This window comes from Echeneis naucrates, chromosome 20, assembly GCF_900963305.1.
Source record: "Echeneis naucrates chromosome 20, fEcheNa1.1, whole genome shotgun sequence".
In the NCBI taxonomy this organism is placed as follows: Eukaryota; Metazoa; Chordata; class Actinopteri; order Carangiformes; family Echeneidae; genus Echeneis; species Echeneis naucrates.
The window spans coordinates 5508578-5530117 of NC_042530.1; the positions used below are offsets into that span (position 1 = coordinate 5508578).

At 41.8% G+C, this 21540-nt stretch overlaps 2 protein-coding genes across 3 annotated transcripts in view; both read right to left on the minus strand.

Annotated features, from left to right (window-relative positions):
- plxdc2b (plexin domain containing 2b) overlaps positions 1–5828 on the minus strand; it is a 69576-nt gene extending 63748 nt beyond the window's left edge. The window contains exon 1 of one of the 2 annotated variants that reach the window (XM_029529241.1): positions 5430–5822. In XM_029529241.1, the coding sequence (XP_029385101.1) occupies positions 5430–5523 (94 nt within the window). In that variant the 5' untranslated portion in view covers positions 5524–5822. Of the gene's footprint in view, positions 1–5429 lie in introns of both variants that reach the window. The other variant, XM_029529242.1, reaches the window with a different exon arrangement.
- A 6705-nt stretch (positions 5829–12533) lies between these two features.
- The window catches only part of malrd1 (MAM and LDL receptor class A domain containing 1), a 44317-nt gene continuing 35310 nt past the window's right edge, over positions 12534–21540 (minus strand). The window contains exons 24-33 of the mRNA XM_029529654.1: positions 20739–20896; positions 19833–20034; positions 19023–19301; positions 18106–18231; positions 17278–17344; positions 14607–14698; positions 14385–14481; positions 14229–14289; positions 12734–12841; positions 12534–12635 (exon numbers count right to left, since the gene is read on the minus strand). Coding sequence (XP_029385514.1) covers positions 12534–12635; positions 12734–12841; positions 14229–14289; positions 14385–14481; positions 14607–14698; positions 17278–17344; positions 18106–18231; positions 19023–19301; positions 19833–20034; positions 20739–20896 — 1292 coding nt within the window. The remainder of the gene's footprint in view (positions 12636–12733; positions 12842–14228; positions 14290–14384; positions 14482–14606; positions 14699–17277; positions 17345–18105; positions 18232–19022; positions 19302–19832; positions 20035–20738; positions 20897–21540) is intronic.

Below are 21540 nucleotides of genomic sequence, written 5' to 3' on the forward strand. Positions count from 1 at the left end.
TTAGCAAGACTCGATTCTGGCAGATTTTAGGAGCTGTATATGAATATCTACGGTAATCAGGCTGAAGTGAATTCCTACTCTTTACAAATGACTTTATCATATTTGACTTGTTTAAAAAAGGAGCGTCTGAAAGCTCCAGCGTCATACACATCACTTAAACATGGAGAGAATTATAAAAGGCACCAACAACAACACGTGGTTTGCTCATAAATCCATTGTGTCTCCATCAGTACTTTGTATCTTTGAGGGGAATGAACGATAAATGTTCACTGCAGGATTTCCGTTCTAACAGCAATATACTGATCTTATGTGGATCTAATTCACCTGATTTCTGTCTGAAGTCAGGTATATCAAGAATAAACAGCGGGTGAAAACAACAGTGAGAACGACTGCATTGGCACTGACAGTGTGAGAGAGAAAACTTTCGCACACAGTTGCACTTATCGGCGAAGACGCCGAGCAGCATGCCATAAACTCCATGACTGACACTTGTTTTTTATGGGACAAAGCCAAGCTGCTGCTCCTGCTGCGCTCAGAATATGAAGCCTGCTTCGGGGTGAGGTGACAGGCTGCTCTGCTGGGCGGACACCTTATCTACTTTTTGCGTGTCTGGACAGCGTGAAACACCACACACATGATAGCAAACCATGTAACACTTTGCTCCCCTTTGCAGAACCGCTTCTTTCAACTTCCTTCAGCAAGTGCATGGAATCTTTGGCTCTGTTTCATCACTCTGACGCAGGCATCATGTGAAGAAGCAGCAGGAGCCGTACATAAGGTCCACATTAGGAAGGGCTTCTTTATGTTCTGATGCACAGCTGCAGCAGGGCCACCTGCAGGGACTTCTACATGAAATTAAAATAACTCCAGATGAGTTTGAATGAAGAAATTCATCAGTGTTTAAACATTTCTATCTTTCCTGCATTAGGTACAAATAAAAAGGACGGATCGATTTTCCAGCAGGTCTTTAATGTATCAAGCATGAAATCAGCTCACCTGTGTTTCACATTATTACTTATTCAAGACAGTTTTAACAGAGCTTAGTCAGCCTCTTCCACCTCAGCTGTTCTATGCAATTTTAGCCAGAAAAATTCTGTAAAGTGAACTTTGTCAAGTAGCACAACAGTACGTTACTGGAGCAGAAGGTTCCCCTCTGAGGACTCAAGTGGTTTAATGAGTCATTCAAAAGGTCCTGCATGAAGGCAAAGTCCGACATATTTCCAAAATATGTTCACCCTTCATTCAAGTGAACCAAGAGTGAAAAGAGAGGTAACTTCACCTCCTTGTGTGTTTTTTTGCTTGTTTGTTTTTAGTTGTTGTTTTTTTTGGATAAGTGACCTTTGCTTCAACTGGCAAAGGTTCCTTTCATTACAAGCTGATTAAATTGATTTCTGATAAACTGATTGAATAGACTTTCTGATTATGTTCCAGTTTTCATCACAGTTTAGATTCCAGTGAAACTGTGACTTTGGCCCATCAACCACAACGTCCTGACATTCATGTCTCCCAATAAAAATCTCACGGAAAGGACACAAGGTAAAATCCAATTAGATTATGCTTCATTTTATACATATTCTGCATACTGGAAAATGACACTGATTGATTCTAACAGTAAAAGTATTAAGTAATGATCCACAGCACTAAAAACCATGTTAGGACAGCCAAGGGAAAAATGATCCCCTATTGTCCTACCATTCATTTTAGCTCGTCCAGTCTGTGGTGTTAATTACTTCTCACTTTACCTTCGAGTGAAATAGTTTTGTTGTTGTGCTGCTTTTGTTATGTTCTCTCACACTGTGCAGCCAGTCAGCACAGACTGGGAAATGTCAATTTCAATAAAATTCCTCCCTTTGCTCATCACTCTCACGCGCTCCCCTCCTGGCAAAAGAAAATGCAGCTCGTCCCACCTAAATGAAAAACATTTCAGTCATCTCCCTCTCCAGCTGACGATCCAGCCTCTGCTCTGGCAGCGTTGCTCAGCAGTCAACAGGAGGAGCAGATAACAGGCTGACTATGGATGCTGCTGCAGCTGACTGGCAGCCTCCTAATAATCTGCACAAAAAGCACAATTATCATGAATGGAGAATGGTTGTCATGTCTCATTAAACTCCTGACATCCAGATCCGTAACAAGGCGGCTTTAAGCGTCATAAATCTCCAGTTTCAGTTCCTGCCTGTGACCTTTTCAAACCTGCTTGACGGACAAGAGCCACAATTTTGCTGCGGTGGTTAAACTAATCAAGGTTCACAGAGTGGAAAATGCGAAGGAGTGTTTACAGAAACCCTGAGGTTGTGCTAAGATTGGAGAAGCACTGCAACAACTGGAAATGGAGATTCTTTTGAGCCACATGAAAGACAATGAGGAAAAGCTAAAGAGGAGCTTAACTGCCTTCGGTTTCATTAACTAGTGGCATCTTTGCTCTTTGTCTCTGGGCCTATTGAACTCCAACCCTCTCAAGCCGCCAGGCTGAGCTTCTTCCTGGAGTGAAAAGGGGGGTGGGAGCAGAGCGACGGGGGCCAGGCATGACTAATGCGGGAGCCCGGTGCTGCTGTTGCATGCTGGTGGAGGGGGCTGACCCTTCCTCCAGCCTCCCTGCTCTCTGCGATGTATGGCATGGCCCATTCTTGCCGCATACAGGGAAGCACAATAAACCCAGTCGCCGCCACCCCACCTTGTCTCTCAACCCTGCCCGCACCACCCCACCCCCATCATCCATTCATGGCAGGTCCTTTCATCAGGTCATTCAGACGGCCAATAAAGAGGCTGGCTCATTCTGTCCGCTCTGAAATGTGCAGTGTCAGAAAGAGAGGAGAGGGTGGGTGGGTCCGAGGGGGGAGGGGGGGGGGGGGGGGGGGATTCCAAGAAGGCTTACAATCTTCTTTCTAAAGTCGACTGAGTTATTCCTCACATTCTGCTGAAAATAACTTCTCGGCAGACAATTTATTATGATTGTCTCTCAAAGAGGAGAGCAGCATGGCAGCATCATGAAAAGAGATGATATTCCACACATGTTTTCAAATAGGAAGGCAGGACTGAGTCTGCTTATCGAATCCTTTTAAGAAGTTTGTTTGGTGGTGGTGCTAATTTCGTAGTTTGACCACTGTAGAAGAGCAGCACACACCAAAATGAAAGAAATATGTGATGATTTCTCATTTCCTTTGCTGACACCTGTATGGTCAGGGGAAGACAAATGTGATAGATGGAAGAAAAAGCAGAAATGAAAGCTTGGTTGAGTTACCTGATGGCTGTGGAGCTTTGCAAATTCATGCATTTTATGGACTTGGAATCAGATCCAAAACAAAATCAGCTATCAGAAGGCATCTCTAGTCATGAAGGTTGGGCTCTGCAGATCAAACACACACTGTGTGCCTCTGAGTGTGTGTTTGCATGACTGCAGCGGCAGCAGCTGGCAGTATGATGGATGAACAGACTTCCATATTGCTGATGCCTGTGAGCGTGCTAACCCTCAATCAGCCTGCAGAAAACACAACTCAGAGCATCCACAAAAAAAAAAAAAAATCCAATTCCACACACAATCGCAATCTTAGCACATTAGCAGGCCTCAGTGCAGGTTTTTAAATCAGACCACACCATTGCACAAGGCAGGACTTTCTCTCTCATGCTCCCCCTCTTATTCTCCGAACGCACATGCAGACACGCTCCAGACTCCAGTGGAACATCTCTTTTTCCGCTCCCAGAAAAGCACCAGAGTGCAAATTAACCCCAAAATCAGCCCCAATTTCTGTGAGTGCATTGCTGGTGAGCGTATGATCAGCTGAACATCGCAGTGCCACAGACTGAAAGCTTTAGCAAAAAAAAAAAAAAGCAGTGCACTGAGCTCACAGGATGTTGTGTAATTTTGCCCAGATGTGCTCCCCAGTTCATCTAACTAATAAATGCAAGGAGGAAAATGAGCGGTTCAACCAATCCTCAAATCCCCTGCTCCTCCAGAGCTTCTGGGACTTTGAGAGATTGGGAAGGCTCTTTCAGCAGGGAAGGGTATATTATATCCCCCCAGTGGACTTGGGGAGAAGAGGAGGAGTCCACCTGCACTCTATTAATACAATCCTGTCTAAGAAGGCTGCTCCTTGCAGCAACACAAGAGTGGAGGTCAGTCTGTGACAAGGGAAGCACCTCACCCAGATGCCTAAAAATACTGTCCTACATAGCGGAGGAGCGGAGTTTAACTGTGTTCAGTTCACTCAGGATAGTGAGCAGCACTCTGAGAGGAAAGGGCTCTTTTTGAGTTTTCCTCAATCTGTTAAAAAAAAACACAACAACTTTCATTCCTCCTTTTTTCCTTTTGAAACTAAAATTCCAGGTTGCACAAAGAAGAACAAGCTGTTGTATTCTGCTAAAAAGCTGGTGTTAAATGAGCCAGAGCCCAGCACAGACTCACTGGATTCATAAATTAGGCTAAGTATCTCCGTGTGAAACTAAAAAGTGCTTGTGTGCGTTGTGTTTGCACGTGTCTTAGTGCAAACAGTCACACATGGCTGATAGCATCTCTCTTTCTCAGTCTGCCTCCCAATGTATGAGCCATACATTCCTCCGTGGGCTCCACACAAACACACACATACGGGATTAATTTAAAGGCACTGTCAGTAGACGAACATTTCTCCAACCACTATGTGATACGTGATGAAAACTCGCTGCCAGCAATAAAAGCCCTGGGAAACAAGAGCTCGCCTGTATGCACAGAACCAATGTTGGCATTGATTTATACCACTGTCTGTCTGAGGGTGAGCTGAGTGTGTGCAAGAGTTTAGATTTGAGATTAGGACGAGATTTCGGATGCACACACTATTCCCCACACTGGAGTTCTCATCCTCCAGTTTGGTCTGTGTCTTATAATGAAGGACATCAAGATGGGCAGAGCATGCAGGTATCAGCATTCCCTCTGCAGGACTACAGAGGCACCTGCACTATTCAGGCTTTACCGATGTCAAATCTTCTAAAAGTTGTAGAACAGGATGACACTCACAAGAAACTGGAAGAGAAGAAGCAGCCATCTCACACATACATATGAAATGAAATGAAATGTTTCATATGCTTGAATAAACGTGGGACTGTTCAGATCAGCCTGGGGGAAGTGCCGGAGCAAATATGGGAAAAAGCACAGCAGTTGAGTCAGCCTCTTAACTGTAGTGGAAATATGATAATGAGAATAAACCAAAGTCTTTGATCCAGACAGAGAAAGAGGAAGTTACTGGGTCATAAGAGCCTTGTCTAATGAGTCCTGAAAACAAAATAATGGAAGTAAAGGAGCCTTGAGGGTTTTTGCTGTCTGCGCACAGAAACTCTGTTTTCATTTAGACGTCTGCTGCTCCAAAGGCTGCAATCTAACCATTAAAAGTCTTTTCCATCCGAAAGCAAACCACCCCACCTGCCTGGAGTCCCCCAGAAAAGAGAAAGGTGCGGATTCTTACCGTTTCTGTCCGGGATCTGGGATCGGACGTTCCCCACACAGTGCAAAACTAAAACAACTCCAACCAGCAGGTCGACCGCCTTCACGCCCGCCATATCCAAGTTTCTGCTGCCGATCCCTGCTCTCAGTATCCCGGTGGTTTGGACAGAGGGGTCCGGTCTTTGTCAGGCACAGACACCGCTTCACCCCCCCCCGGCGGACTCCGTGACTCTCCTGCCGCTCCTGCCGCCTGTAAGCCGGAGACCTGGCTGCGCTGCTCTCTCCGCACTGAGCTGTTTTTGTTCCAGCGTGCGCAGCTGCGCGCTCGGCTCTCAGGTCTCCACCTCCAAAACACACCAAACTACAGGAAACAGGCCCAAAAGGACATCCCAGCGCCACACACCGGTCTCATCCCACTGGATGCAGGCACAGTGTGTGTGTGTGAGTGAGAGAGAGAGAGAGAGAGAGAGAGAGAGAGAGACAGCAGTGGTGAATATGCGCTCCTGGAGGAAACGGTGCGCTTCCTCCTTCATCTGCTCCTCAGGCCGATGGCTCTTCCTCATCTGTTTGATGCTCAAGTGTGTTCAGACCAGCCTGCAGCCAAACACACAAAGCCTGGAGAGCCCCCCCCCCCCCACACACACACACCTACTTAACAGATCTGACTCGGATTGTTATCAACACCTTGTCGGAGCAGAAGCGTTTGATTGATGAGGAAAGATGTGGAGAGCAGGGAGGGAGTGGAGCTGATGAGGGCTCAGGACAGATGGCACCCATCCACCCATCCACCCATCCATCCACCCATCCACCCATCCATCCTACGTTTGTCCACCTTCCCCCTTGACTTCAGTCAGGGCGCCCTCTCCAGGTCACAATTTATTGACCGTTATGTTTCTTCTTTGTGGTGGTATTTGTTGTTGTTGTTGTTGTTGACAGACCTCACTGCTGTGTGTAAAAAAAAAAAAAAAAAATGCAGTTAGAGCAGAATCCCAAATCGCTCTAATCAAGACACAACAGACCATCTAATGCCGTCTTACAGGATGCTGCCTCTTAGGAGCAGGTCATTATGATTCCCCACAAACACACTCAAAAAGACTACAAAAATGTTGAAAAGCTCAGACTCTACAGCAATCCAGAACATTAGTTCACTGATAGATGGGAATTTGGGGAGGTCGCATGTTAACAAATCACCTATTCACTAAAAAACTCGAGTTTGAATTGAATTTGGAGAAGGAGCCAAATAACACAGTCAATATGTCACATAAGACCCAAAGAACAGGATTTTTTTTGTTGTTTTTTTGTGATGATTAATGACAATCCAAAAACTAATATCAGCATTCTGAGCCTCAAGGTTGTGTGTTCTTACTTTTCTCAGAAGGAGCCAGCCGCTGAAGGGTGTGAAGGAGGGGCCTTGGAAACCTCTCATGTCAGGGAACATTTTTTTCAAAATCTCTTTTCTCTCTCCGTCTCAAACCTCGACTACAACTCACCATGCTCTTTCTTCTTCACTGCTTGGTTGGCGCTCATTTTGCACACGAAGGATAACTTGGACCACATGCTTGTTCCAATTAAGATACTTGCTGTGGGAATTCAGGAGCTGCGCCACAGTCATGGAAAAACTTCATGTAGAGAGGAAACTCCTGCATAAAGGACTCTTTTTATAATTTACTTTGCTTGTGTGCATGCATATTGAACCTTTTTTTGGGAGGTGGGGATTTAAATAGCAATTACTGCCATAGCTTTGTCAGTCAGTAGTAATTACCTTGATTATTCTCATTGGCCAATCTAAACCATTTTTCTGCCAAAAAAGTGAGTGCAGCTGCAGTTCAGGATTTCTTTACAAGAATGTGGCTGATAATTTCTGTCAGATCCAATAAAGTGTTGGTAATTGTGCAAAAGTCATGCATAAATTTTACAATTAGTTTTTTTTTATGGATTTTTTAATTTCTTTTTTAAAATAGTATAAAGATCCTGATCGCTACAAGATCAGTTACTTCTCATTCTAGGAGACGACGTTCTTAGCATACGAGTCAAAGAAACATCTGTCCACAGTGTAGCGTCCGTCTCACGTTCTCACATAAATCTGAACTAAATACGATATGTTTGATTTTATCAACACGTGTCTTCTGCACTCAAAGAGGCATTTATCAAGCTTATGTACAGAAAACACAAACATACACAACAAGACAGAAGTTTAACAAAAAAAAAAGCTGCATGACTGCCCGGAGCCTGCTGTCCAATATGAGGATGAAATGTGGTTTCATCCCTGACAAAGTGCCCAAAGAGGCTGCATGGGAAAACAGTCCCGATTCATTCATCCAGACACATGAACTTCTACACCCCCCCCTTCTGTCTGTAACTCTTTCCAAGGACTTTAAGTCATCACAGCAGTGGAGACTGAGCGGCCACAGCTCCCCGTTCAGTCTGCTGCTCTAATCACCTTGTTCCACAGCTCCAGCAAAAAGGAGCAAGGCTAAGTTCTCTGAAAATCTCTTTCTTTATCCATTTCGCCAAGCCATCCTTTTTCACAACCTCTCTAAACTCTCCCTAAGCCTTTCTTTCAATCTCTCAGAGCCTCTCCGACTCATCCCCCATGTGACGTAAAAGGATCAGTCACAGAGGCTGTGAACTTAAGTTACACTCCACCCAATTTCCCCACGGTGACCTTTAACAGCATCATAACGCTTTAAGCTATTAATGGAATAAAATGGGAGGCTTCCACTGGCATCAAGGCTCTAAAGTTTTAAGGGTGGTGGTAAGTGTAAATTTTCCAAACAGGGCTTCACAGATGTCAGAGTTGGGTTCCAGCGGCTGACCAGCACTGAGCCACTTAATCGACAGAGAACAAAGATATAGTGTGACACTCAAAAACTGCAAACTCAGGGCAACAAGCTCTGCCATCTCTTTCCATTACAGCATTACGAGATTAAGAGTTGTAAATGAAGAAACTTAATTATATTTGGACCTCGATAAACAAACGGGAAAATGAACATGAACATGATTTACAAATTTGGTGAAGAAGCCCTTTTTTCTTCATCTTTCCATCTATCTATACATCTATTGTGTACTACACCACTCCCACCGTGATGACAACCCTGATCAGTTTGTTCCAGGGAATTCAACTGAGATAATCCAGTCGAAATCAGTAGATGCACAATATATTTGTGACCTCCCGGCTCTAAAGTCTTTTTCTGTATTCTTCAAGTGGTGTCTCGTCAATAAATCTTAATAGCACATTTCCCATGAAACAGAAAGATGATATGGTTCATTATGTAGCAGAAAAGAGGCGTACTCTGCCACACAAGGCTTTCTGATAAATGTGAGAATGATATGTGTGCAGAGCAGACATTGTGCCATCACAATTACAGCAGAAAGCAAAATAAAAAATACTGCAGCATATCTTAGTACCCGTTGTGCTGAGAAATGGGCTGCCTTTAATATATTATCGTATCATTGGATGGTTAGCACAAATGTATGAACATGCAAATGGAACTTTGCCTAATGCAGCTGCGTGGCAGTTTAATCCACAGCAATGCTCCCAGTTTTACAAGCAAAAAATTGAATCTGTACCTGTGGCTGATAAATAAATGCAGTGGTTCCACATTTAAGGAGTAAACGTGTCTCCGAAATGTGGTCGAATAGAAGCAAACAGTAGCTCAAAATTGTGCTTATGAACAATTTCATTGGTAATTGCACCTAGTTATTTTCCACCAACATGCCTTTTCAAAAAGTTGAAGTAACTTTTGTAGTAAATATTTAATTGTATTTCCAATACACACCAAAATAAGCATTCATTTTGTTTATGTATCTCAGAAAGAAAGAAATAAGTAATAGCCTTAGAAATCTCATTAATTAGCAATAATTGATGATATATCAAATTCTTTGTCTTGTATTCGGAAAATTAATAGAGCATAAACAGACAGCGGGGGAACGTACCGGAGCATGACACCAGTCAATATTTATCGCACATCAAAGCAGGGTGAAATTGGTTGTGCAATGACCAAAACAGAATTCACAATTTCTTTCAAGCCATAACAAACCTTTACTGTACAACATGTGAGGCAGTTAAGGCACTGATAAAAAAAAAAGAAGAGATCTAATCAACAGGCAGCCCAGCAGCGACTCGTCTTCTCAGCTCTCTACAGAACCTGAGAACTGAGTTGTTTTTGTGGAAATGCGGTGAAGAACGGTGAGCTGACGGCCCCCTGGGCCATTCAACATCCACTCCAGCTGCATGCAGAGAGAAGAAACAGACATTTTCATCTGCACTCAGCCAAAGACGATTGGAAGACCTAATCCTGTGCCATCATCACAAGGACAGGGGTTAAGTTTCACCTTCCCTGAAAGTCCCCAGGCAGAGGCAGAGGAGAAGAAAATGGGCTGAATGTTGTGATGAGAGGTTGAAAACCTGTAATGGGGAGGACTCTGAAGGAGGAGGAGGAGCTGAATTGCTATGCAAATAGTACAAAAGTTCCAGTCATTTTGGCACAGTGTGCACCCAAAGACTGTCATCGCTGGCACGACAGGAGCATTTCCACTGCAGGAGCCTTGCAGAGAGGTACATGGAGCGGTACACAAACAGACCGGTGACCTTTCCATCGACTCTGCTCTGTGATTAACAAAACTGTGACCACAATAGCCCTGGTGAGAAAAGCTGACTAATGTTGCTCTGTAAAAACACAAAGACAAAGGCCGGTTGGCACGTATCAGCTCTCCTGTGAGCTATTCAACAGCATAAATATGGAAGTTACCAGAGAATTGTTTGCCCGGGACAAAACATTGATGGCTGCACATTCACAGTCAGCATGCCACCATGTGAGAGCGTGCAAGCTAGGCAAGGCAAGTGTAAGGTGGTATTGTCTGTGCATGTGTGTGGTGGCATGCTAGTGGAAAAGGGTTTTGTGTAGCAGATTGATTGTTGTTTTGTTGAGTACAAATGTCACTGGGGTGAAACAAATGTAGATGCTGGGAAAAAGCTGAGCTGGTGTTTTATGCGATTCAGACAGAAAGGGGCTTCTATACGAGTCTGTTGGCTTTGCAGTAATTGATGGTGACCATAATTAAACTGATAATAATATCAAAACTAACAAATAGCCCTTATAATTGGTTACAAGTTGGCCAACTGTGGCTTGAATGACTTGGCTTTCCTGTTTCAACATTCGGCATCCAGTCAGTCTTTTTATATCACAAGCTGTTTTCATGGGACTTTTCCAATTCCATCGCTCGATATTTTTTTGTATGGGAAAACAGAATTATTCAGTTCTGACCAAATATAGTTACTGCTATTTGGCTTTAAAGGGCAGGATAGTATGTGAGGAGAAAATGCAGCAAGCTAATAAGGACAGTGGCACAGGAAGTAAAAAAAAAAAAAAGAAAAAAAAAAGTGGAGCCTCTCAAAATATGAAATTGATCTTGTGGATACATTTCTGACATTTCTGTGTCTGACTACAGTGATGGAGAAGAAGAATAAACAGCATTGGCACTGGAAATGTAAAAAAAAAGAAAAAAAGTAAAGATTAATGGCTCAACCTGAACCAGCATGAAGGAAAGTGAGTATATTTTGGTGTGTTTTGGGCTCAAAGGAGTTACAGGCAGGAACCAAAAGCAGTACCTGACATATATTATGAATGGGATGGAGTCTGCATTGCCTTTATAGTTCAACTCCTCAATTCCTACCAGTGAAATAAAAGCAAGGAAAACATCTTAAAAAAATCAGTGTGTTTGGTTCTGACATGGTGTCCATGATGGTGTGAGCAAGCATGTTTCTCACACTGAAGTTCAGCTGTAGTTAAATGAGCTGACGTGGTTTTCCAACGGTGAGATGTCAAAATGTCAACAAATGTCTGTGAAATAACAAATTCCAGGTTCTTCAATAATAAATATGCTTCATTACTTGAGCAGTAATTACAGAAGCTATCATTTTGCATGTTTTGCATCACAAGTTAGTCCTATTTTATAAACCCTGGATAACAACAGTGAGAAGAATCACAAGTCAAGGAGACACATGTTGGGCTCATCAGTGTGGGATGAAATGTGGCTCTAATTTCACTGGTTTAATCAGAATTCATTTCATGTATTGTAAAATATCAGCGTAATATGTTGATGGGGCAAGTGTGACCTTTTCTTTTCTGCTTTGGCTAAAGAGATTAAATCTAAAATTATAGCAGGCGACTGTGACACACTATCAGTTTACAAATTGTCTTGAAGGTAATATATATTACTTAGATTGATTTCACCAGCATGATGCAATGTTTATAGTTATGCATATTTATATGTTCAACTAGATAATTGAAATGAGATTTTTTTGGCAAGAAAACGCGCAGACAGTCAATATTGGATGACAGTGGGAGAGTCAACAGAGATGAGCTTGGCAGTACACTTTTGTATGTGGAAAATATTAAACTATCCTGTTTATAATCATGCTGCTCTCCATTGGTGGATGCTCATTTAGAGTTTGGGAGTCAGCTCACACCATGTCCAAAGCAGCTGCAGGAACACGGACGCTTGTAATGGATTTTAATTAGCGAGTGAAACACGTGCAGGCTGTTTTGTTTGCACTTGTGGAGATAAAACAGATCACTAATGAAATCAGGACTCTGCTTGTAATCTGTGTGTTTGGTGGAGTTTTTCAATTCAAGGGAACTGATCGTTTTCTGCAACAGAGGGTACTGTGGCAATTTTAATGAACTGCAACACTGTCTGCTAACACTTTTTCAACTATGTTTTTTTTGTGTTAACAAATGTTAAATCCAAGCCTAAGCCTTTACTCTAATCCAAGAGGCTTGGGTTATTTATCATCCAAATATAAAAGTGACAGTGATCCTCTAGAACATACACAGAACACAGACACTCTCCCTCTAAATACATTGACATTTTCTTTGACACAAGGTCAAGACTTGAATTCAAGTCATGGATCTGACAAATAGTTAGCAGTTTTTATTCTAACACATAGTGTCATTTGGGAGTATCACATAAAATTCAAATGCAGTAATCACAGCAATATGTCAGACTTCGACTGTCTTCTTTTCTTTACATTGTTTTCCCTATTTGGCATCTCAGAGGAAGGATTTGCAAACACAGTTTGACCCTGATCTACTTCAGCGTAAATATGTAAAGTCCATAAATTTTATGCCTCTGAGCATTTGTGCTCAGAGCCATTGGCATCAGGGTGGTAATTGTACAATGGGTTGGCGAAGGACAGGTTGGCATCCTTCCAAGTCGACCCTCGCTGTGGATGAATACAAACAAAATGACATACATCATGTCACTGTTTTCTGCACAGATAGGTGAGAGCTAAGGGCACAAGGCTAAGCACGAACACCTCACCTCCACCTCTTTCCTCCAAGGATATACACTGACGGAAAGCCCTGGAACATCTCTCCTCCTGGGATTACCTCTGGCACAGCTGCCTGGCCTCCCATCCAGGGACGGGAGCTGAGGGGGGGTGGGGGGGGGAGGAGAAACTGATGTAAACTGGCTTTAAATTAGATCACCTTTAATGTGTGAGAGCACACAAAAAGCAGGTGCAATTAAAATAGAATTGACCTGTTATGTCTCCGTAATTACACCTCTAACCTCCATCAAACATATCATCATCTTTCAGAGGTGGAATAATCACTCCCTGTTTCCACTGTGCCGTTTAACAAGTGCTGCAGCAGATGTGAATGTGTTGTGAAGATACCAGCTCACACCTACACCTCTCTATTTATAGCTGCACCCCAACTGGCTCCCACATGAAAGCAAACATGTACAGATAAGCCAATGCAAATTTGGTGACATATATTTATATGTGTTGAGTGTATCTATTATTTCACCGTAACAATATTGGTTTCTGTTGTAATAAATATTTTCAGTGTCACTTGTGAAGACTCAGCATGTTTGACATGTGCAGCTCCGAACACGCATGTCAGTTGTGGCTTTCAACATAACTCTCACTTTTTTTACAAAATGAAAATCATTGCATGCTCCCAGAGACAAAGCGTTATAAGTGTTACCCCCCTTTACAGTTCCCTGATTTTGTCTTTTCATTTCCTCGAAAACAACACTCATAAATACACACACACACACACACACCAGGGCCATTCTCCGAATAGAATGGCTGCGAATGTCTCAATTTGGTGGTCTTTCTGAGAAAGAACAATGTGGCTGGATCCACCTGAGCAGTAGAGGACTGTAACAACTACATTTATTTGAGTACAGTAGTTAAATTGTGGTTCATTCGTTTGACGGTGTCATAACTGAATAACTAAAGAACTTCCACTGGACTTCATACTGAAAGTACATTTTAGTTCTTTAGATAGTTCTACTGTACTTTGTACAGCACGATTTTGAATGTACAACATTTATTTGTTCTATCATCACTTTTACTGAAACAAGCTGACTTCTTATATCTGTTTAAAGTATTTCAGTTCAATGTAAAAGCTGTCCCGATTACTGAAGCTTATGCTTAATTTTTATTCAGGCTGCATCATAAAGATATCTAATAACTGGATGTTTTTGGCAGCTCAGTACGGTGTTACAATTCATCAAATTATGTTGTTTAGTCATTATGTCTACCTGCAGTATATGCACCTTGGTGTATAAAAAAAACCCCACAGAAGTACAACTATCCGCATATCCAGAAAATCGATAATCCTAAATCTAAAATGTAATCTTGCAGAATAAAATGAGCGATGACCTGCCGACCTCCCTCTAATGTTAAATTCACTTATTGAATAAATGTGAAGTGAATGGGAGACAAATTTTATTTGTATTGCTGAGAAACGTATTGGTTCCCCAACAGAATTTGGTGATGATTGATTGGACATTTCTTTGCACTGACCTCTGCTCTGCAGTCAAAGCCTTGGCCATCCATCACCCCATAGTCCATCAGGTCAGGCTTTCTGTGGAGCCAGCAGATGCAACCATCATCACCTTCAACAACATCACCATCATTAGTAAAAGGGTCAACAGCATCCTTGTTGAGGCCAGAACTCACATTGGGCAGCATTTGTTCTTGCACGCAGCAAGTATGCACACCGCAACTCCAGCGGCGAGCAGCAGCAGTCCAATGGCGATACCCACATACACAGAGTCTAAGCAGAAGGGAGGTGCCTTCAATAAACTGGAGGGACATTAAGAGGCTACGCAAGTACAGAGTAAATAAATCGAGGTGAGACAGTTTAATAGAGATTATCAGGGAGGTGAGCTTCTTTATTACCCAGCTGAGTGTCCTCTGGTTTGGGTGCTGGAGTGGTGAGAGATGGCTTCTCCCTCATATTGCATCGGTTTCCTGTCCATCCTGGATTACACCTTTGAACAGAAATAAAGACAGCAGACCAAAGATGTGAATCTGACTTCCTGAATATGGTGGATCTTGAAGGTTGCATGTCCTGATGGGACATACTTCAATTCTTGAATCCACTCCCATATTATCTAATAAAGCTAGTATGACAGTGGAAATATAAATTGTAAAGACGCATAATACTGTTATACTAATACTGTAATAACATAATACTGTACAAATTTGGTTATATTCTTTATTCTTCATTGCTGTCAATAAATCCCACAGAAACCAAAACCATCAGTGGATTGAATAGTGATGTTGTATTGTATTGTTGTATAATGTTTGATATATATATATATAAAAAAAAAAACAACAACAACACTGTTGCCCTGGTGAAAATGTTCCTTCATGGTGATGAACCGTGGTAAAGTAGTTTTTTCTTTTTAGGGTTTTCTTTTTTTTTTTTGAGTCAATCCCACATACATCATCCTATGGCTGTAAATACTGTGCATTAATACAGGGCTGAGAATAGTCCTCAACAAATGCACAGCTCTCTCCTGTTTAATCTTTGCTGGAAGCTTCGCTGCCCAGCTGTTTTACAAAATAAACAAAATATTCACAGCCTATTTTTAAAGACTTACATCTTCAGAAGGAATTAAATGGCTTGGGGCTGATTGCAAGAGAATAAGAGAATTGGAAAGTCTTCAGAGAGAGCCTAATTTGCTGTTGGTTATGGTCTTTTATTGAGAATATGATATGTAATTACTTAATAGTTGATCCTTTAAAAGACAAATAATATAAACAAATAAATACACACTTTCTGAACAAATGCTGCAAAATCTATGTGCTGGACATCCTGCATGGAAACAGTGACTAATAGACAAATCGTTTGACTGGTCTGCTGAGATGCACCACCTGAGAAATAAAGTTCCTCTTTCCCCAAACGAAGACTCTGTTCCAAGTCAACATCTGTTCAGTATGAGCTTGATTTCTGAACAACATTGACCTTCTAATGCAAAACACTCAGCCCTCAGCAACGCCCCACAGTGTCATTATCATTCAGAGGGGGTCAGGGTACATATTGTGTCACAGTCTGGCCGTGGCAACGGGCCGTCCCTGGCCTGGTGCCTCAGTGCATCCTGCTTAGCAGAGTGGAGAAACGTGCTGCAAATACTGAGCCAGGGGTACTGTCCATTGCTGGCCTCGGGTTCTGTTATAGCAGGGTTGTCTTCAATGCTGGAACATCTTAAGACGCTCCATGGTGGCAGTGAAGTCCTGTTATATAAGGAGGAGACGGTGGCAGCAGCAGCAGTGCTGCATTAGGGAACGTTTGGAGGGTGGATAAATAAGGAGAATTAAATACAAGGAGGCTGAAAGAAAGAATGGGAACAGCCAGGAAATATCTTCATCAGAAATCCAAAGACTATTAGTATTGCAGCATTCCAGTGAGTTTGCATTTTGCAGTTATGAGACACAATCTGACTGATACTGGGTTTGGTATTCGAGATCAACAGATGAAAACACAAGAAATTCTGACTCAGAAGTTGTATTTGGGGTCCTGCTGCTCATGGCATGTTATCACTCTCACAGAAATGAGAAGGGAAGGATTTTACATTAACTTAGATGCTAGGAAGGTTCTTAAATGCAAAATGGACTGTGGAAGATACCAGAAGAGAAACTGTCAACCTATACAGTCAGCAGTGTTTTGGTGACAGGTCGGTGGAGGATATAGGAGGATGTTATCTCTGACAGCAACCTGCATAAATGGCCTGAGGCAGTTAAACCACTGAACTGTACAAATTCACTTTGCCAACAAATATGGCAATAAAATCCTGAAATGGAAGAGCAACACAATGCAAAATTATGTCAAATGTCACTGTGAAATGGCAAGGAGTTACATGTGTGATGGCAGGAGAAGATATATTATGTCGGCAGCAGAGCTCTTTTTTTTTTTTTTTTATATGAGAATTGAACCTTATGATACAGAAACAGAGAAATGTGAACCGCTCCTGGCACATAATGATGTTAACAGATTCAGCTTTAAGTCCCATAATTTGCATTCTTACTTTTATAATCAAATCTCTCATTGCAGACTTTCCAGGCTGCTGATGCAGACAACCAGATTCAGACAGGAGTTTCCTAAAAAACCTCCAACAGAGCGGGGTAGTGTTTGTCTTGAATGTGTTTTTGAAAAGCTCCTGTGCCAACCTACAGTATAGCTTCACAGCAGATTATTCAGCTTTTTTTTTTTTTGTGGTCAACCCAGGAAGACCATTGGTAGCAGGGTCCATGTTTAAATATTGACTAGGAGAATCCATCAGAGATTCCCAGGAAACACTGAACTCGTGAACAAATGAAGGAAGAACCACCATGGTTAAGCTCTGGGGGATAAGCAGATTCCCACATGCTTCATGGAGCGTGTCTTTTCCAAGGAAAGAAACAAGACTGATGGGATTTCCATGTTTTAAGTCTCACAAAGCGGCATAAAGAAAGGGAGAGGGAGAGGGAAGAGGAGATATGATACTTAACGCTGCTTGTGAGTGTTTAAGAGTGTGTAGGTATATGTCATCTGCTCATGAATGCGTGTTTGATGTTTTTAACTCACGTGCAAACAGGCCCATGTCTCTCCACAAGGCATGTACCATGATCCAGACAATATATTGGAGGACAATCTGCAAAGTGAAACTGATCATCACTGCTGACAATTGTATTAGAAAAATACATATTAAAAAAACAAACAAACAAAAAAAAAAAAACAAAACGCCTCCTTTCTCTTCATCTGATAGGAAACAGAATTACATTCAAACATGTCACTCCTGAGACATAAGAAAATGAAACTAGTGAATTATATGTCAATTTCACTGCCTCATCCATTAAACTCTGCAGCATGTACATTAAATCCCAAATATTTAGTACCTCTATTTTCCTTTCTCTACATCTGATGACAAATATTCTTGCCTGCATAGATTGTCAAAGGGTTGCTTGTTAAATAACCATTATGTTGGCATCGTGTGCAGCCTTTGACAAAGTGGCTTTAGTTTGGCACTGAATGCACATTAAATGGGAGGTTTGGTACCTGAAAATGCAGGAAAGTGGACAGTATAATGGATTTTGGCAGCTTGCAGTAACCTGTGAGGTATGCTTTGAAGACTAAAAAGCCATGCTTGAAAATGCCCAGTCAATGCTTTGGGTAGAAATGGGGATTCATTTGACAATTTTTTTGTCTAATGTGACGAGAGAGTATAATATAGTGAAAAAAGGGATGTAATAATAAATGTAAATGTAAACAAACAGAAACAAATGATCTGTCACCCAGCTAGAAACATGTCACAATGATTTACATTCAGTCAGTGATGGAGCACAAGTTTGCTGCCGCTGTCTTCGAAGTCAGGAAAACGGATATGGGTAAGGGGAAGTAAGAAAAACATGTTACCATTGCAGCTGGACTCATCAGAGTGGAAAGGCAGACAGTCGGCTGAGTGGTCACAACGCTTCTGAAGCGGGATACAACCAGGTGAAGCTTCACACACCAGCTCTCCCAGCTCGCAATGCAGAAGAGCTGGTGGAAAAAATGGGAGACTGAGACAAAGAAAATTGGTAAAATATGTAGAGTGGGAGGGGGCCTGGGTGTCTAAGTGGTGCATTTACAGATCACTATGAGCATACTATAAAGGTATGAGAGAATTTAAAGATGCTTTGACACTTTGATCCTAATCTATGAGAAAATGCCTTTATGCTTTGTTCTGTGGACATCAATCTCACAGAAAGGGATTTTCCATCACACATGCTATCAGTTCTCACAAAAAAAAATTACACATAAGAACCCACATCTACAGTCTAACAAACCAGGAAAATCTGTCCATTGTGCTTCTCAAACAAGAGCACAATGATGTCAAGTCAGATGAATTTTTCTAAAAGTTCTTATAAAAAGAGGATGCTTTAAATTATGCTTAAATAATGAAAGTTTGAAAAATTAAGTAAACAAATCTCTAACATTTCAGCAAGAGGAAGAGGTTTGAAAAATTAGGAGATGGGTAACACGAGGCACTGATCAGTGAAGTCTACTGGGATTAAGTGTGGTAAAGCAACTGAACTTGCTTCAAAGTCTCTTATCTGTGATGATATTCAGTTATGCATATTCACCTTTTTTATGTGACCAGTTTTTAAGACAGTTATCTGTGAGATTGTGACTGTGGATGAGCATTAATATGTGAATGTAATTTAATTATTAGCATTGAATATATCTGCTGAATGAGCAGTGATGCATTAACTTACAGATATACAGAAGGGCTTTTGAATAGAGATGTGACGATGTAGAATGAATGTTCGCTCAAACATAACCATACTTACGGCAACTGTGCTCATCCTCTCCCTCAGGACAGTCGAGGACGCCATCACAGCGCAGTATGGAGGGGAGGCAGAGATTGTTTGAACACTGAAAATATCCTGCAGAACAGCCATCTTGAGGGGGAAGAGTACCCGGTACCAAGGTGACACAATCTTCTTCATCAGACCTGTCAGCACAGTCAGGCTCGCTGTCACACCACCAGCTCTCTGGGATGCACTGAAAGGAGTACGCACACTGGAACTGGTCCGCACCACAGGTCAAAGGCTGAGGGGTTACTGGTCCTGAGGTAACATATAGCATTAAAGATGCATGTACACAGAGAGCTGAGAAATTCCTTTTTACTGACTTTTGTTCACATGCAGCAAGCATCCCTGACTAAGGAATCACAAGATGTACAGGGTTAAAAACAAGACAGGTATGGTAATGAGAGGGATCAGAAGATCTCTATTGCAGAAAAGATAAAGTGGTGAAGGAAGAACAGAGCGATGAGAATGGGGAAACAACACAATATAAATGTAATGCTTTAACCCCCAATCGTATCTCTGTCCTGTCCCTGACATCTGACCCAGGCTCCATTAACACAATAAACTCTTCCTAAGGATCCACGCAATTTTAATGGAAACTGTGGAGAGGAGCATGGCTCTTGGAGGACAGAAAATGTGTTAAGAGAAGAAACGGCAGGTGAAAATTGGAGGAAAAAGCATGAAAAATGAGCGCGGTGGCAAGAAATGAGGAAAAAACAAAAAAAGTAATTGGAAGTGCAAGGGCAAAAAGGCGACCAATGAAAAGGAAAAAAAAAAGATTAGCTTTACCTCCAACCATACACTCTGTGCTGTAAGAGATGTCATCCAGAGCGATGACTGTCCATATGTCTCCACCCACCTCCGCCTGAAAGGTCACTCTAAAAGGTGCTGGGTTAGATATAATGACATTGGCGTAGTTCCACTGGTTGCCATGGTTTCCCGTGGCTGCCCACATCAACAGACTGGTGCCACTAGGTCCAACAGTGTAGACCTACAGAGCAGAAAAAACATTATTAAATTATACGATTAAAATTTTGTGAAATAGACATTTATTTTAGTCTTGAGGTATTAACAGATCAGCAAAACACGTGCTCTACATACTTTTACTGTCACTAAAACTAACTAACAATTTTTATTTAACGTGACATCTGGCTGAGCTGGATAATGTTATGTGTTACTAATGTTGCAATTGCTAGCATTGCAGTTTAATAAGGAAAAATACTTTAGACACTGGTCATATTTAGGACAGTCAGGCATCACATAAATAGTCCACAGTTATATGTATTTTTGGTACACACATCCTTTCCTATTATAAATAATTTTCATTGTTTTTTTGTTATTGCTTATTGTTTTGAAATTAACAGTGAACAAAGATTAAAAAAGACTTGAAAAGGGTGGACGTGATAATGAAGTTTATAAGGTGGCATGCTTTGAGGGATTATTTCCTGGCAGGAAGACTTTTATACTTTCCTGTGGGAATCAGCTGATTGACAATAAGCAAACGTTGACATAGTGAAAGGCTCAGAAATCTCTCAGACAAAACCAAATTAAGACTTCAGGTTGACTGCAATGGATCATCTGACAGCCGGTGACAAAAACAAGAAAACATGTTTGGAAGCTTGATGCATGGTAAAAAAAACTAACAGCAAAAGGACTTTGAATAATTTATGGAAATGCGTCTTGGATTACTATCACCTTGAGTGTTCCCATCTTGTCTGAGCCATGCATGAAGAACCAGAAACGCAAGTGACATAGGCCGATGCTGGCTGGAAATGGACTCTTGGTTGTCACTTTGGCAACATCACCATCCCTCTGAGCTGCCGAGTGTATATACAGGAACTTCCCTCCACCACCTTTGCAGACAGAGTAGAAGTCACTTCACATTGGCAGCACATTTATGTAAGATGTGAGTATAATATATATAATATATAGAGTAATATATCACTGTGCAGTCCAAGAATATCCAGAGCTAAACCCTGCTCAACCACCCCATTTTAGCTTTACTGCAAGAAAGAAATCTGATAACTTTTGACTACTGATTACTATATATATAGTATATGGACAGAGGGAAGCATTTGAGCGGCTGTTGAATGTTGTAGCCTGCAGCCAAAAGTGCCACAGAGCTTCTTCAGCTCGGCTAGGCTCAGAGATGAGACAGCATCCGTGCAATGCCAGAACAAAGTGGGAGTTTTCCACATGAGTTAAAATGGATTTAAGCCAACACAATCCAGAGCACATGGCAAATTCAGCTCCCACCCACAACACTGGGTTCTTCCCCTCTGACTCGAGTTTAACGTCATCTGATAATGGAAATATATGATGTCTGCAGTCATGTCTTGTTCTTTCTTCATGTGTGCCTTTGTGTGTGTTACAGATGGCCAGGTTTATTGATCTGCAGTATGAGCTCATCAGTTAAATTTGTGACAAACTGCCTTGTGTCCAGATTCCTCTCTCTGATCAATAAAATCCACTGGCCTATCAGAAAAAGACATGGACT